This window comes from Protomyctophum parallelum (assembly GCF_964188405.1).
Source record: "Protomyctophum parallelum genome assembly, chromosome: 11".
NCBI lineage: Eukaryota > Metazoa > Chordata > Actinopteri > Myctophiformes > Myctophidae > Protomyctophum > Protomyctophum parallelum.
Window position 1 is genome coordinate 17,770,892 of NC_139707.1, and position 17,511 is coordinate 17,788,402.

General features: G+C 36.5%; 1 protein-coding gene across 1 annotated transcript in view; it reads left to right on the forward strand.

Annotated features, from left to right (window-relative positions):
- The window catches only part of LOC310866314 (glypican-6-like), a 175,998-nt gene that overhangs the window by 147,283 nt on the left and 11,204 nt on the right, over positions 1 to 17,511 (forward strand). Inside the window, exon 7 of the mRNA XM_083775912.1 lies at positions 16,646 to 16,782. Within this exon, the coding sequence (XP_083632038.1) occupies positions 16,646 to 16,782 (137 nt within the window). The remainder of the gene's footprint in view (positions 1 to 16,645; positions 16,783 to 17,511) is intronic.

Genomic DNA, 17,511 nt, shown 5'->3' on the forward strand with positions numbered 1-17,511 from the left:
ACAGTGAGATCAGCTTGAGGGTCATACGGTTGTCTGTACCTCATTTCAACTGCCGAATCTCAGGTTTGAACCAGGAACCTTCAGATCTACAGCCTAACGCTCTCCCAGCTGAGCTATTACGGCTTGAAAGTAACACATACAGTATTTATTTTTACATTGACTGTTACTTGTTATTCTTAAACAAAAAAACTCATAAAGTTTTTCACCCAGTGAGATCATCGTCAAGTGTCATAGGATTTTCTGTACCTCATTTCAACTGCCAAAAGCCGGGATTGAACCAGGGAGCTTTAGATATTCAGTCTAAGGCTCTACCAACTGCGCTATTTCAGCTTGTTAGTGTCACATCTAGAATATATTTTTCAATTGATTGTTAGTTCTTAAACAAAAACTCATACAGTTTTCCCCCAGTGAGATCAGCCTGGGAGTCATACGGTTTTCTGTACCTCATTTGACCTGCTGAAAACCTGTTCCATTTATACACTGTCAAAGTCACTAACTTAATGATTTTCATCTTTTTTTTTTTTCAAATCCTCAAACATGATTTTTTTCAAAAATTAAAAAAAACGATGGGCTATAACCCATGGTTTTTTTCATTTTTTCATTTTTTTCAAATCCTCAAAAATTATGAAAAACGGCGTGCTATGGTATGCCGTGCGATATGGGTTATAGCCCTTGGTCCAAAATGATGAAAAACGAGGATAAAAAAATTAAAAAATAAACGATTGTCAATAACCCATCGTTTTTTTCATTTTTTTCAAATCCTCAAAAATGATGAAAAACGGCGTGCTATAGAATGCCGTACGATATGGGCTATAGCCCATGATGAAAAACGAGGATAAAAAAAAATCTAAAATTAAAAAAACAATGGGCTATATATTTTTTTCAAATCCTCAAAAATGATGAAAAACGGCGTGCTATAGTATGCCGTAAACGAGGATTTTTTTTTTTATTTATTCAAAAAACGATGGGCTCTAACCCATCATTTTTTTCATTTTTTCAAATCCTCAAAAATGATGAAAAACGGCGTGCTATAGTATGCCGTACGATATGGGCTATAGCCCATGCTCTAAAATGATGAAAAACGAGGATAAAAAAAAAAATCTAAAATTCAAAAAACAATGGGCTATAACCCATTGTTTTTTTCATTTTTTCATTTTTTTCAAATCCTCAAAAATGATGAAAAACGGCGTGCTATAGTATGGCGTACGATATGGGCTATAGCCCATGGTCAAAAATGATGAAAAACGAGGATTTCGGCCCAGGCCGTAGCGTAACGGTCTGGGCACCGGACTGGTGATCCAGTCGCGGTGTGCCGCGGGTTCGACTCCCGGACCCGACACGGCCTTTACCGCATGTCATCCCCCCATCTCTCTCCCGTTTCCTGTCAGCCTACTGTCTGTCCCTTAAAAAATCAATAAAAAGGCGTAAGCCGTAAAAAAAATATCTTAAAAAAAAAAAAAAAACGAGGATTTCTTTTTTTTTTTAATTCAAAAAACGATGGGCTATAACCCATCGTTTTTTATTTTTTTTCAAATCCTCAAAAATGATGAAAAACGGCGTGCTATAGTATGCCGTACGATATGGGGTATAGCCCATGGTCCAAAATGATGAAAAACAAGGATAAAAAAATAATCTAAAATTAAAAAAACAATGGGCTATAACCCATCGTTTTTTTCATTTTTTCATTGTTTTTCAAATCCTCAAAAATGATGAAAAACGGCATGCTATAGTATGCCGTACGATATGGGCTATAGCCCATGGTCCAAAATGATGAAAAACGAGGATTAAAAAAAAATCTAAAATTCAAAAAACAATGGGCTATAACCCATTGTTTTTTTCATTTTTTTCAAATCCTCAAAAATGATGAAAAACGGCATGCTAGCTATAGTATGGCGTACGATATGGGCTATAGCCCATGGTCAAAAATGATGAAAAACGAGGATTTATTATTATTTTTTTATTCAAAAAACGATGGGCTATAACCCATCGTTTTTTTCATTTTTTCAAATCCTCAAAAATGATGAAAAACGGCGTGCTATAGTATGCCGTACGATATGGGGTATAGCCCATGGTCCAAAATGATGAAAAACGAGGATAAAATAAAAATCTAAAATTCAAAAAACAATGGGCTATAACCCATCGTTGTTTTAATTTAAAAGAGAAATTCAAATCCTCAAAAATGATGAAAAACGGCGTGCTATAGTATGCCGTACGATATGGGCTGTAGCCCATGGTCCAAAATGATGAAAAACGAGGAAAAAAAAGAAAAATCTAAAATTCAAAAAACGATGGGCTATAACCCATCGTTTTTTTCATTTTTTTCAAATCCTCAAAAATGATGAAAAACGGCGTGCTATAGTATGCCATACGATATGGGGTATAGCCCATGGTCCAAAATGATGAAAAATGAGGATAAAAAAAAAATCTAAAATTAAAAAAACAGTGGGCTATAACCCATTGTTTTTTTTTCATTTTTTCATTTTTTTCAAATCCTCAAAAATGATGAAAAACGGCGTGCTATAGTATGGCGTACGATATGGGCTATAGCACATGGTCAAAAATGATGAAAACGAGGATTTCTTTTTTATTATTATTCAAAAAACGATGGGCTATAACCCATCGTTTTTTTTCATTTTTTCAAATCCTCAAAAATGATGAAAAACGGCGTGCTATAGTATGCCGTACGATATGGGGTATAGCCCATGGTCCAAAATGATGAAAAACGAGGATAAAAAAAAATCTAAAATTCAAAAAACAATGGGCTATAACCCATTGTTTTTTTTGTTTTTTTTGTTTTTTTTTTCAAATCCTTAAAAATGATGAAAAACGGCGTGCTATAGTATGGCGTACGATATGGGCTATAGCCCATGGTCAAAAATTATGAAAACGAGGATTTCTTTTTTTTTTTTAATTCAAAAAACGATGGGCTATAACCCACCGTTTTTTTCATTTTTTCAAATCCTCAAAAATGATGAAAAACAGCGTGCTATATTATGCTGTACGATATGGGGTATAGCCCATGGTCCAAAATGATGAAAAACGAGGATAACAAAATATCTAAAATTCAAAAAACAATGGGCTATAACCCATTGCTATATTATGGCGTACGATATGGGCTATAGCCCATGGTAAAAAAATGATGAAAAACGAGGATTTTTTTTTTTTTTTTTTTCAAAAAACGATGGGCTATAACCCATCGTTTTTTTCATTTTTTCAAATCCTCAAAAATGATGAAAAACGGCGTGCTATAGTATGCCGTACGATATGGGGTATAGCCCATGGTCCAAAATGATGAAAAACGAGGATAAAATAAAAATCTAAAATTCAAAAAACAATGGGCTATAACCCATCGTTGTTTTAATTTAAAAGAGAAATTCAAATCCTCAAAAATGATGAAAAACGGCGTGCTATAGTATGCCGTACGATATGGGCTGTAGCCCATGGTCCAAAATGATGAAAAACGAGGAAAAAAAAGAAAAATCTAAAATTCAAAAAACGATGGGCTATAACCCATCGTTTTTTTAATTTTTTTCAAATCCTCAAAAATGATGAAAAACGGCGTGCTATAGTATGCCATACGATATGGGGTATAGCCCATGGTCCAAAATTATGAAAAATGAGGATTAAAAAAAAATCTAAAATTCAAAAAACAGTGGGCTATAACCCATTGTTTTTTTCATTTTTTCATTTTTTTCAAATCCTCAAAAATGATGAAAAACGGCGTGCTATAGTATGGCGTACGATATGGGCTATAGCACATGGTCAAAAATGATGAAAACGAGGATTTCTTTTTTATTATTATTCAAAAAACGATGGGCTATAACCCATCGTTTTTTTCATTTTTTCAAATCCTCAAAAATTATGAAAAACGGCGTGCTATAGTATGCCGTACGATATGGGGTATAGCCCATGGTCCAAAATGATGAAAAACGAGGATAAAAAAAAATCTAAAATTCAAAAAACAATGGGCTATAACCCATTGTTTTTTTTTAAATTTTTTTTTTTTTTCAAATCCTCAAAAATGATGAAAAACGGCGTGCTATAGTATGCCGTACGATATGGGGTATAGCCCATGGTCCAAAATGATGAAAAACGCGGATAAAATAAAAATCTAAAATTCAAAAAACAATGGGCTATAACCCATGTTTTTTTTTTTTTTCATTTTTTTCAAATCCTCAAAAATGATGAAAAACGGCGTGCTATAATATGCCGTACGGTATAGGCTATAGCCCATGGTCAAAAATGATAAAAAACGAGGTTAAAAAAAAAAATCAAATTTTCAAAAAACGATGGGCTATAACCCATGTTTTTTTTTTTTTTTTTTTTTCAAATCCTCAAAAATGATGAAAAACGGCGTGCTATAATATGCCGTACGGTATAGGCTATAGCCCATGGTCAAAAATTATAAAAAACGAGGTTAAAAAAAAAATCAAATTTTCAAAAAACGATGGGCTATAACCCATGTTTTTTTTTTTTTTTTTTTTTCAAATCCTCAAAAATGATGAAAAACGGCGTGCTATAAATATGCCGTACGGTATAGGCTATAGCCCATGGTCAAAAATGATGAAAAACGAGGTTAAAAAAAAATTCAAATTTTCAAAAAACGATGGGCTATAACCCATGTTTTTTTTTTTTCTTCATTTTTTTCAAATCCTCAAAAATGATGAAAAACGGCGTGCTATAATATGCCGTACGGTATAGGCTATAGCCCATGGTCAAAAATGATAAAAAACGAGGTTAGAAAAAAAAATCAAATTTTCAAAAAACGATGGGCTATAACCCATGTTTTTTTTTTTTTTTTTTTTTTTCAAATCCTCAAAAATGATGAAAAACGGCGTGCTATAAATATGCCGTACGGTATAGGCTATAGCCCATGGTCAAAAATGATGAAAAACGAGGTTAAAAAAAAGATCAAATTTTCAAAAAACGATGGGCTATAACCCATGTTTTGTTTTTTTTTCATTTTTTTCAAATCCTCAAAAATGATGAAAAACGGCGTGCTATAATATGCCGTACGGTATAGGCTATAGCCCATGGTCAAAAATGATAAAAAACGAGGTTAAAAAAAAAAATCAAATTTTCAAAAAACGATGGGCTATAACCCATGTTTTTTTTTTTTTTCATTTTTTTCAAATCCTCAAAAATGATGAAAAACGGCGTGCTATAATATGCCGTACGGTATAGGCTATAGCCCATGGTCAAAAATGATAAAAAACGAGGTTAAAAAGAAAATCAAATTTTCAAAAAACGATGGGCTATAACCCATGTTTTTTTTTTTTTCATTTTTTTCAAATCCTCAAAAATGATGAAAAACGGCGTGCTATAATATGCCGTACGGTATAGGCTATAGCCCATGTTCAAAAATGATAAAAAATGAGGTTAAAAAAAAAAGTCAAATTTTCAAAAAACGAAGGGCTATAACCCATGTTTTTTTTTTTTTCATTTTTTTAAAATCCTCAAAAATGATGAAAAACGGCGTGCTATAATATGCCGTACGGTATAGGCTATAGCCCATGGTCAAAAATGATAAAAAAACGAGGTTAAAAAAAAAAGTCAAATTTTCAAAAAACAATGGGCTATAACCCACTAATCTCCTCCAACCTGCCCACCCTACTCTCCTCCTACCTGAACCCCGCACCTTGTACTAGGTATTCTATGGATATCATCTGATTTATCCACTGGGCCACTACTACTCTAGGTTTCAGTGATTTGAACCATCACCGCCTACTAGGAGTATGTCGGGTTTGAACCGGCACACTTCTACTAGGTATACTACGGATATCATTTGACTTATCCGCTGGGCCACTGAGGCACACAATCATGGTAAATTTCTGGGCAGCTTTAAAGTTGTCCTTCTGGAAATCAGTGTGCAAAGCAAAGTGTCACAGCTATGACTAATGTGGGATTTGAACCCTGGACCTGTGGCTCCCAAGGACAGCCTCTCATCAGACTGAGCTAACTGCTGGATACTACTACACAGCTTTTTTGTTTGTTTTCTTCTTCTGAAATCGGTCTTGATAGTAAAGACTTGAATCGAACCCCTCACCTTGTAATAGGTATTCTATGGATATCATCTGATTTATCCACTGGGCCACTCCTACTCTAGGTGTCAGTGATTTGAACCATCACCGCCTACTAGGAGTATGTCGGGTTTGAACCGGCAGACTTCTACTAGGTATACTATGGATATCATTTTACTTATCCGCTGGGCCACTGAGGCACACAATCATGGTGAATTTCTGGGCTGCTTTAAAGTTGTCCTTCTGGAAATCAGTGTGCAAAGCAAAGTGTCACAGTTATGACTAATGTGGGATTTGAACCATGGACCTGTGGCTCCCAAGGACAGCCTCTCATCAGACTGAGCTAACTGCTGTATACTACTACAAAGATTTTTGTTTGTTTTCTTCTTCTGAAATCGGTCTGGATAGTAAAGACTTGAGTCAAACTCCGCACCTTGTAATAGGTATTCTATGGATATCATCTGATTTATCCACTGGGCCACTCCTACTCTAAGTGTCAGTGATTTGAACCATCACAGCCTACTAGGAGTATGTCGCGTTTGAACCGGCACACTTCTACTAGGTATACTACGGATATCATTTGACTTATCCGCTGGGCCACTGAGGCACACAATCATGGTGAATTTCTGGGCTGCTTTAAAGTTGTCCTTCTGGAAATCAGTGTGCAAAGCAAAGTGTCACAGTTATGACTAATGTGGGATTTGAACCCTGGACCTGTGGCTCCCAAGGACAGCCACTCATCAGACTGAGCTAACTGCTGGATACTACTGTACAGCTTTTTTGTTTGTTTTCTTCTTCTGAAATTGGTCTTGATAGTAAAGACTTGAGTCGAACCCTGCAGCTTGTAATAGGTATTCTATGGATATCATCTGATTTATCCACTGGGCCACTCCTACTCTAGGTGTCAGTGATTTGAACCATCACCGCCTACTAGAAGTATGGCGGGTTTGAACCGGCACAATTCTACTAGGTATACTACGGATATCATTTGACTTATCCGCTGGGCCACTGAGGAACACAATCATGGTGAATTTCTGTGCTGCTTTAAAGTTGTCCTTCTGGAAATCAGTGTGCAAAGCAAAGTGTCACAGTTATGACTAATGTGGGATTTGAACCCTGGACCTGTGGCTCCCAAGGACAGCCTCTCATCACACTGAGCTAACTGCTGGATACTACTACACAGCTTTTTGTGCTATTTGATGTAAGTGTGGAAAGCAAAGTGTCACAGTAAAGAAAGACCGCTGGGACATGCCTACTCTAGGTGTTGGAGATTTGAACACCGCATGTCATATGTCGGGTTTGAACCTGCACACTTCTACTAGGTATACTACGGATATCATCTGACTTATCCGTTGGGCCACTGAGGCACACAAACATAGTGAATTTCTGGGCTGCTTTAAAGTTGTCCTTCTGGAAATCAGTGTGCAAGGCAAAGTGTCACAGTTATGACTAATGTGGGATTTGAACCCTGGACCTGTGGCTCCCAAGGACAGCCTCTCATCACACTGAGCTAACTGCTGGATAGTACTACACAGCTTTTTTGTGCTATTTGATGTAAGTGTGGAAAGCAAAGTGCTTTTTTGTTTGTTTGCTTGTAAGTGACAAATCCAGAATGTATTTTTCAATGTATTGTTAGTTCTTAAACATAAACTCATACAGTTCATCCCACAGTGAGATCAGCTTGAGGGTCATACGGTTGTCTGTACCTCATTTCAACTGCCGAATCTCAGGTTTGAACCAGGAACCTTCAGATCTACAGCCTAACGCTCTCCCAGCTGAGCTATTACGGCTTGAAAGTAACACATACAGTATTTATTTTTACATTGACTGTTACTTGTTATTCTTAAACAAAAAAACTCATAAAGTTTTTCACCCAGTGAGATCATCGTCAAGTGTCATAGGATTTTCTGTACCTCATTTCAACTGCCAAAAGCCGGGATTGAACCAGGGAGCTTTAGATATTCAGTCTAAGGCTCTACCAACTGCGCTATTTCAGCTTGTTAGTGTCACATCTAGAATATATTTTTCAATTGATTGTTAGTTCTTAAACAAAAACTCATACAGTTTTCCCCCAGTGAGATCAGCCTGGGAGTCATACGGTTTTCTGTACCTCATTTGACCTGCTGAAAACCTGTTCCATTTATACACTGTCAAAGTCACTAACTTAATGATTTTCATCTTTTTTTTTTTCAAATCCTCAAACATGATTTTTTTCAAAAATTAAAAAAAACGATGGGCTATAACCCATGGTTTTTTTCATTTTTTCATTTTTTTCAAATCCTCAAAAATTATGAAAAACGGCGTGCTATGGTATGCCGTGCGATATGGGTTATAGCCCTTGGTCCAAAATGATGAAAAACGAGGATAAAAAAATTAAAAAATAAACGATTGTCAATAACCCATCGTTTTTTTCATTTTTTTCAAATCCTCAAAAATGATGAAAAACGGCGTGCTATAGAATGCCGTACGATATGGGCTATAGCCCATGATGAAAAACGAGGATAAAAAAAAATCTAAAATTAAAAAAACAATGGGCTATATATTTTTTTCAAATCCTCAAAAATGATGAAAAACGGCGTGCTATAGTATGCCGTAAACGAGGATTTTTTTTTTTATTTATTCAAAAAACGATGGGCTATAACCCATCATTTTTTTCATTTTTTCAAATCCTCAAAAATGATGAAAAACGGCGTGCTATAGTATGCCGTACGATATGGGCTATAGCCCATGCTCTAAAATGATGAAAAACGAGGATTAAAAAAAAAATCTAAAATTCAAAAAACAATGGGCTATAACCCATTGTTTTTTTCATTTTTTCATTTTTTTCAAATCCTCAAAAATGATGAAAAACGGCGTGCTATAGTATGGCGTACGATATGGGCTATAGCCCATGGTCAAAAATGATGAAAAACGAGGATTTCGGCCCAGGCCGTAGCGTAACGGTCTGGGCACCGGACTGGTGATCCAGTCGCGGTGTGCCGCGGGTTCGACTCCCGGACCCGACACGGCCTTTACCGCATGTCATCCCCCCATCTCTCTCCCGTTTCCTGTCAGCCTACTGTCTGTCCCTTAAAAAATCAATAAAAAGGCGTAAGCCGCAAAAAAAATATCTTAAAAAAAAAAAAAAAACGAGGATTTCTTTTTTTTTTTAATTCAAAAAACGATGGGCTATAACCCATCGTTTTTTATTTTTTTTCAAATCCTCAAAAATGATGAAAAACGGCGTGCTATAGTATGCCGTACGATATGGGGTATAGCCCATGGTCCAAAATGATGAAAAACAAGGATAAAAAAATAATCTAAAATTAAAAAAACAATGGGCTATAACCCATCGTTTTTTTCATTTTTTCATTGTTTTTCAAATCCTCAAAAATGATGAAAAACGGCATGCTATAGTATGCCGTACGATATGGGCTATAGCCCATGGTCCAAAATGATGAAAAACGAGGATTAAAAAAAAATCTAAAATTCAAAAAACAATGGGCTATAACCCATTGTTTTTTTCATTTTTTTCAAATCCTCAAAAATGATGAAAAACGGCATGCTAGCTATAGTATGGCGTACGATATGGGCTATAGCCCATGGTCAAAAATGATGAAAAACGAGGATTTATTATTATTTTTTTATTCAAAAAACGATGGGCTATATATAACCCATCGTTTTTTTCATTTTTTCAAATCCTCAAAAATGATGAAAAACGGCGTGCTATAGTATGCCGTACGATATGGGGTATAGCCCATGGTCCAAAATGATGAAAAACGAGGATAAAATAAAAATCTAAAATTCAAAAAACAATGGGCTATAACCCATCGTTGTTTTAATTTAAAAGAGAAATTCAAATCCTCAAAAATGATGAAAAACGGCGTGCTATAGTATGCCGTACGATATGGGCTGTAGCCCATGGTCCAAAATGATGAAAAACGAGGAAAAAAAAGAAAAATCTAAAATTCAAAAAACGATGGGCTATAACCCATCGTTTTTTTCATTTTTTTCAAATCCTCAAAAATGATGAAAAACGGCGTGCTATAGTATGCCATACGATATGGGGTATAGCCCATGGTCCAAAATGATGAAAAATGAGGATAAAAAAAAAATCTAAAATTAAAAAAACAGTGGGCTATAACCCATTGTTTTTTTTTCATTTTTTCATTTTTTTCAAATCCTCAAAAATGATGAAAAACGGCGTGCTATAGTATGGCGTACGATATGGGCTATAGCACATGGTCAAAAATGATGAAAACGAGGATTTCTTTTTTATTATTATTCAAAAAACGATGGGCTATAACCCATCGTTTTTTTTCATTTTTTCAAATCCTCAAAAATGATGAAAAACGGCGTGCTATAGTATGCCGTACGATATGGGGTATAGCCCATGGTCCAAAATGATGAAAAACGAGGATAAAAAAAAATCTAAAATTCAAAAAACAATGGGCTATAACCCATTGTTTTTTTTGTTTTGTTTTTGTTTTTTTCAAATCCTTAAAAATGATGAAAAACGGCGTGCTATAGTATGGCGTACGATATGGGCTATAGCCCATGGTCAAAAATTATGAAAACGAGGATTTCTTTTTTTTTTTTAATTCAAAAAACGATGGGCTATAACCCACCGTTTTTTTCATTTTTTCAAATCCTCAAAAATGATGAAAAACAGCGTGCTATATTATGCTGTACGATATGGGGTATAGCCCATGGTCCAAAATGATGAAAAACGAGGATAACAAAATATCTAAAATTCAAAAAACAATGGGCTATAACCCATTGCTATATTATGGCGTACGATATGGGCTATAGCCCATGGTAAAAAAAATGATGAAAAACGAGGATTTTTTTTTTTTTTTTTTCAAAAAACGATGGGCTATAACCCATCGTTTTTTTCATTTTTTCAAATCCTCAAAAATGATGAAAAACGGCGTGCTATAGTATGCCGTACGATATGGGGTATAGCCCATGGTCCAAAATGATGAAAAACGAGGATAAAATAAAAATCTAAAATTCAAAAAACAATGGGCTATAACCCATCGTTGTTTTAATTTAAAAGAGAAATTCAAATCCTCAAAAATGATGAAAAACGGCGTGCTATAGTATGCCGTACGATATGGGCTGTAGCCCATGGTCCAAAATGATGAAAAACGAGGAAAAAAAAGAAAAATCTAAAATTCAAAAAACGATGGGCTATAACCCATCGTTTTTTTAATTTTTTTCAAATCCTCAAAAATGATGAAAAACGGCGTGCTATAGTATGCCATACGATATGGGGTATAGCCCATGGTCCAAAATTATGAAAAATGAGGATTAAAAAAAAATCTAAAATTCAAAAAACAGTGGGCTATAACCCATTGTTTTTTTCATTTTTTCATTTTTTTCAAATCCTCAAAAATGATGAAAAACGGCGTGCTATAGTATGGCGTACGATATGGGCTATAGCACATGGTCAAAAATGATGAAAACGAGGATTTCTTTTTTATTATTATTCAAAAAACGATGGGCTATAACCCATCGTTTTTTTCATTTTTTCAAATCCTCAAAAATTATGAAAAACGGCGTGCTATAGTATGCCGTACGATATGGGGTATAGCCCATGGTCCAAAATGATGAAAAACGAGGATAAAAAAAAATCTAAAATTCAAAAAACAATGGGCTATAACCCATTGTTTTTTTTTATTTTTTTATTTTTTTTCAAATCCTCAAAAATGATGAAAAACGGCGTGCTATAGTATGCCGTACGATATGGGGTATAGCCCATGGTCCAAAATGATGAAAAACGCGGATAAAATAAAAATCTAAAATTCAAAAAACAATGGGCTATAACCCATCGTTTTTCTCCTTTTCTCATTTTTTTCAAATCGTCAAAAATGATGAAAAACGGCGTGCTATAGTATGCCGTACGACATGGGCTATAGCCCATGGTCAAAAATGATGAAAAACGAGGATATATTTCTTTGCATTTGCAAACGGATGGGGTACTTTTGGATTTCTTCTCTCCTGTTCATTCAGAAACATAATATATGACTTATTTTTATTCACCTTGAACCCAGAGAAGCCACCGTACAGACTAATCAGATCTAAGAGAGATGGAATCGATCTAGCAAGATCTGATAAGAATAAAATACAATCATCCGCATATAAAGACAAGTGATGCTCTAGGTCTCCAACTTTTATACCACTGATCAAGGGATGTGACCTTATTGCTATAGCAAGTGGTTCCAGAGAAATTCCGAAGAGCAAAGGCGAAATTGACGAACCCTGACGGACCCCAGGAAATAAGTTGAACGGTAAAGAGGTCAAATCATTTGAACAAACCGAGGCAGAGGAGTCAACAGAAAGGATATCAATCCATCTACAAAAATACTCTCCTATTCCAAAACGCTTAAGCACCTCCAGCAGATAAGGCCACTGGACCTCATCAAAGGCACGCTGGGCATCCAGCGACAATATAGTCTTATCCGGAGACCCTTCATATGTATTGATTATATTGAGCACCCTTCTCACATTGTGGAATCCTTGACGATTCATGACAAAGCCATTATCGATGGTATAATCTCATAGCCAAAGCCTTAGCTATAATTTTGGCATCAGAATTTAAAAGTGAGATTGGTCTGTAAGTGTCAGTTGGTTCCTTCCCCGGCTTCAGAATAAGAGTAATCTGGGCATTCTGAAGCGAAGGCGGCCCTGTTCATATGATTCTCTATACATATCCAGCAAAGGAGGGATTAACTTTTCCCTAAATGCTTTATAAATATCGATTGGAATCCCATCAGGGCCAGGTGCTTTACTACCTCTCATACTAAGAATGGCATTGGAAACATCTTCTAAACCCAATGATTTATCTAGGGCTTGCTTATCATTTTCAGAAATACAGGGGATATCTGATTTACACTATTTATATTAGATTGGGAGTATACACCCTTATAAAAAGAAGCAAAAGTTTGATTAATCTCTTTAGGATTTGATGTTAAATCACCCTGTTCATTTCTGATCGTGCTTATTGCTCTTTGAGAGTCCAGTTTCTTAATCTGCCAGGCAAGCAATCTTCCAGATTTCTCCCCTTGGTCATAAAAGGTTTGCCTAAGTCTTAATAGACTGTTCTCCGCTTTTACTGTAGAAAGCCCCTCATATTCTGTCTTAAGATCTAACAATTCTTGTTTTGTTTGTGTTGAATTGTCTAAAATAGCTCCACTTTCCAATTCTCTAATTTTAGACTAATTCCTTCATTTGTTGTCTAAATTTATTACTTTTTGAACTAGTGTAACTAATCATTTGCCCTCTAATAAATGCTTTGAAAGCTTCCCACCTAATACTTGCAGAAGTTTCATTTATATTTGTAATGAAGTAATTGTCAATGTGGGTTTCCACAGATTTTATAAAGTCAGGGTCTTGCAACCATCTAGGGTGTAGGCGCCATCTTGTGGAGCCTCTAATTAGCTGCGGGTGCTTGTAAATGAGGGAACTGGGAGCATGATCTGACAGAACAATACTGTCATAAATACAATTTTCAACATTCGGTAATAAGGAGGTAGAAATGAGAAAAAAATAGATTCTACTGTACGTTTTATATGTTGCAGAACGACATGAGAATTCCTTTTTTGTTGGGTTTTGCATCCTCCATGGTTCACATAAAGATAGGTCTTTCATGAATTGTTTTACTTTTTTCCTACTTTATGGATGAGAAGTATCTAGCCCTGAAGAACGATCCAGCGGAACCAACGTAAGGTTGAAGTCAGCTGCCATTAATACTTTACCCGCCAATGAGGCAATTAGTAAAAATAAATTCTCAAAAAATGAGGGATTATCATCGTTTGGACAATAAGCATTCACCAGATTAATCTTTTCATTTAACAGAGTGCCCTGCACTATCAAATATCTACCGGCTGTATCTTTAATAGTATTAGTCACCTGGAATGGAACCTTTTTATGAATCAATACCAAGACCCCTCTTGAGCGTGAAGGAAAACATGATGCCATAACTTGGCCTGCATGGCCATCTCCTTCGTACCCTAATTATATCTTCACTAAGTAGATGTGACTCCTGAATAAAAACTATAGATGAGTCCAGATGTTTGAGCCTAGTAAAAACTTGTTTAAGTTTGGTAATTTTAGCCATTCCTCTCACATTCCAGGAAGTTATCTTTAATTTGGTGCCAGCTAATACCATTCAGAAACAAAAAGTGTAGAATATTAATACCTTTATATTGAAATAAGCCTGTTGACTCAGTGAGGTCCCGGAACTGCATTGTGACATAAGAAAACAAACATGTAAATCAACAAGAAAAAAACAAAAACCTGCCATTGCGAAAACCCTCTGGCTGTCCCCAAAACCCCTGCAGCCTCTTTACCCCTCCCCCCGAACTTGGGATTGAGTTAAATGCTCAAACTGATCCAGTGCAAGCAAGGGAGCAGTTAAACAAACTAAGCTTTCCGTCTAGGAACAAGCTAACTTAAACCTAAACTGAACCACGAACCTCCATGGCTCCTGGCAAAGTGCATTCACAGAACCACCCTCTTCCGGGCCAAAACAAAGCATTCACTCCAGTACTCTAAACTATTTCAGTGTGGAATCAAACTGTTATAAAATGGGATTAAAAATAATAATAAAGCCGTCTCTCACACTGTCTTGCAAGACATTAGTAACATCAATATTCAAAACCTTTGACAATTCAAATAAAAGACAAAATAGGATGGGCTTTTCATATAAAGTAGGAAGTAGAATGAAATTACCTTGGACTCAATAAGAAACTTAAATGTTCTGATCTCAGATATTAAAGACAAAAAAATTAAATAATAATAGGTAAAGCTCTGAAATCAAACGCTATTACCCCAATCTTTGTGACCTTTGAGCCCATCCTATAATAAAATTATCATCAAATGTCCTTGGTAAAAGAAAAACATATCTGCTCTAAAAAAAGATAACAAAAATATGGAAGTAAGATAAAGGAGTAGAGACAGATAATAATATACACATAGACAGACAGAGACAGACAGACAGACAAAACACAGAGTTAACACGTTACATTATTTCTTCACCTTCTTTCTTGTATGAAGCAATAGACCGTAGCTGCGTCAGACATATTTCTTCCTGGATCCCTCTTTTCGTTGAATGTCTTGGACAAACTTATCTGCCTCTTCTGGTGTTTCGAATTCACGAGTCTGTCCATCCGACATCCACACCCGTAGTGTTGCAGAGAACATTAACCCATAACGAACATTCAGGGCTTTCAATTGTTGTTTCGCTGGATCAAATCTCCTTCTTCGTCGATGTAGCTTAGCCGATAGGTCCGGGAAAAACATCACCTCCCGGTCTCCACACATGATCTTCCCCAAGGTCCTCGCTGCTTTCATTGCTCTGACTTTATCTTGGAAGTTCAGAAACTTCATGATGAAGGCTCTTGGTGGTGGAGGTCGGTCGGGTTGCCTATTTCGACATCCCGCCGGGAGCCTGTGAGCTGCCTCGATGATTAATGGTGAAGGAAAGGTTGCGGCCCCCAAGGCTTCAGGCAACCATTTGGTAATAAACCCAATTGGATCGTTCTTCTCGATATTCACCGGTAGATTTATCAAACGTAGGTTACATCTCCTCGAGCGATTTTCAAGCACATCAACTTTGTCTGTAAGGAAATTGACCTGTTCGATTAGCGTGGCAGTTTTGTTCTTCTCAGAGTTAACAAAGTCTTCAATGTCACTAATGCGTTGTTCCGCCTCATCCATACGGCTAGTGAACCCCCGCACGTCTGCTTTAACCTCCTGAATCGCCCTCGGACTCCCTCGAACTTTGAAGCAAAGTCATTCTTCATCGAATCAAGTCTCTGAATAATGTTTTGGGTCTCTATAGCCGCAGGCAGGTCCCTCTGGGGAGTAGTAGCACTAGTGCTAGCAGAGTTAGCCAAGCTAACAGAATTAGCTACAGGACTAGCAGTAGCAGAGACTGCTGGGCTAACATGTGAGCTAGCAGGGCTACTAGGAGTACTAGCCAGCTCGACATCTTCCTCGGTCGGCGACGCCTCAGGTTTCTTCGTCGCTGTCTTTCTTTTTGTCATAATGTTGTACAAGAGTACTGCTTACGCCTCAGCCGTCGGAAATCGGGTTAGTTTGTTTATAAAAGGATAGTTTACAGGAATTTAAGCACTTTATACCAGGAGCTCAACGAAAAGACGTGCACCTAGCTCAGAGCCATAACCACGCCCCTAGTAAATTAAATTTAGTAAATGTTTTGGCACTGGGATTAAGTTTAATATCCCCCACAGACATCTTCTTTGTATCTTACAAGCACCAGCTGAGCATGTGATATTTCATACAAACATAATACTTTTAAAAAGGTGCTGGATTTCTTCTAAAAAGCGCAATTATCGCACAACATTTTGAACTCACATGCTCATATATTTTTTTAAGGTTTTCCCCCTATTAATGTGTCTATGGTTTGTAAATGTGAAGCATCATGAGTTGTGGAGAACGGTATTTAGCTGTATGCCCAATGTATATTGTGGAAGTGACAATAAAATCTGATTGATTGATGCTGCTAGTTATGAAAGGAGGGGGCCAAGGATAGTTCCTCGGGGGTCTCAGACCCCGGTCAACGAAGTATACAGTATATGGATTAAGTGGTTATCATTACCGTACCCTTCTCCACGCAGGTGATTGACATAAAGGAGAAACTGAAGCTCTCTAAGAAGTTTTGGTCCAGTCTTCCTGAGGAGATCTGTGTGGAGAACAACGTGACGAGTGGAGAGACTGGTGATGAGCAGTGTTGGAATGGACACACCAAGGGCAGGTAAAGATCATAGCACTGGAATCTAGCAGGATATTTACAGCAGACATTCAATGGCTGCTATCGCTTGCTTTGAATGAAGAATTACATTATTTACTTTTACTGAACCACACCCAGTTGTCCAATAGGCTATAGCGTTAATTGGTTATACCTTTCTAACACAACTACACTTTTTGTGAATTACAAAATCAATGTTACACATTTTCAGTCCAGGAAATGTGAAGTAGCCTATAACTTAATATGGAAGCTAATTTCAACCATTGAATACATTTATAATGGCCTGAGTTGGGGGTTTTTAATCTCAGAATTCAGATACAAAGCAGGAATTGTGAAAGAATGCCGCAATTGTACAAAACAAGTTGAAGTCACGATTGAGAACTTTTCAGTGGCACTGATTTAAAAAGTGAATTGTGATTAGTATTCTCATTGGAAAATGAGGATTTGAAATTCCATCACAGTGTTCAACATTCTGAGAGATTAGTTTAAAAATAAGCTGTGATCAAAACATGTTGGCTTTATTATTTCATTTTGTTTACTTTTCATATATTTAGATTCTGGAGTGCCTGCAGTTTGTCTGTTTATCCTGTTTGTTTTCCCTCCTTTCCAAGACCACCCTACACATTGTTTATTTACATTTGAGTCCAGAGCAACCGGTTATTTTACGATGCAGAGATGAATACTGTTGGGGCACATGGAAGGTGCATGGAACAGCCTCACAAGGAGCAGCATGTT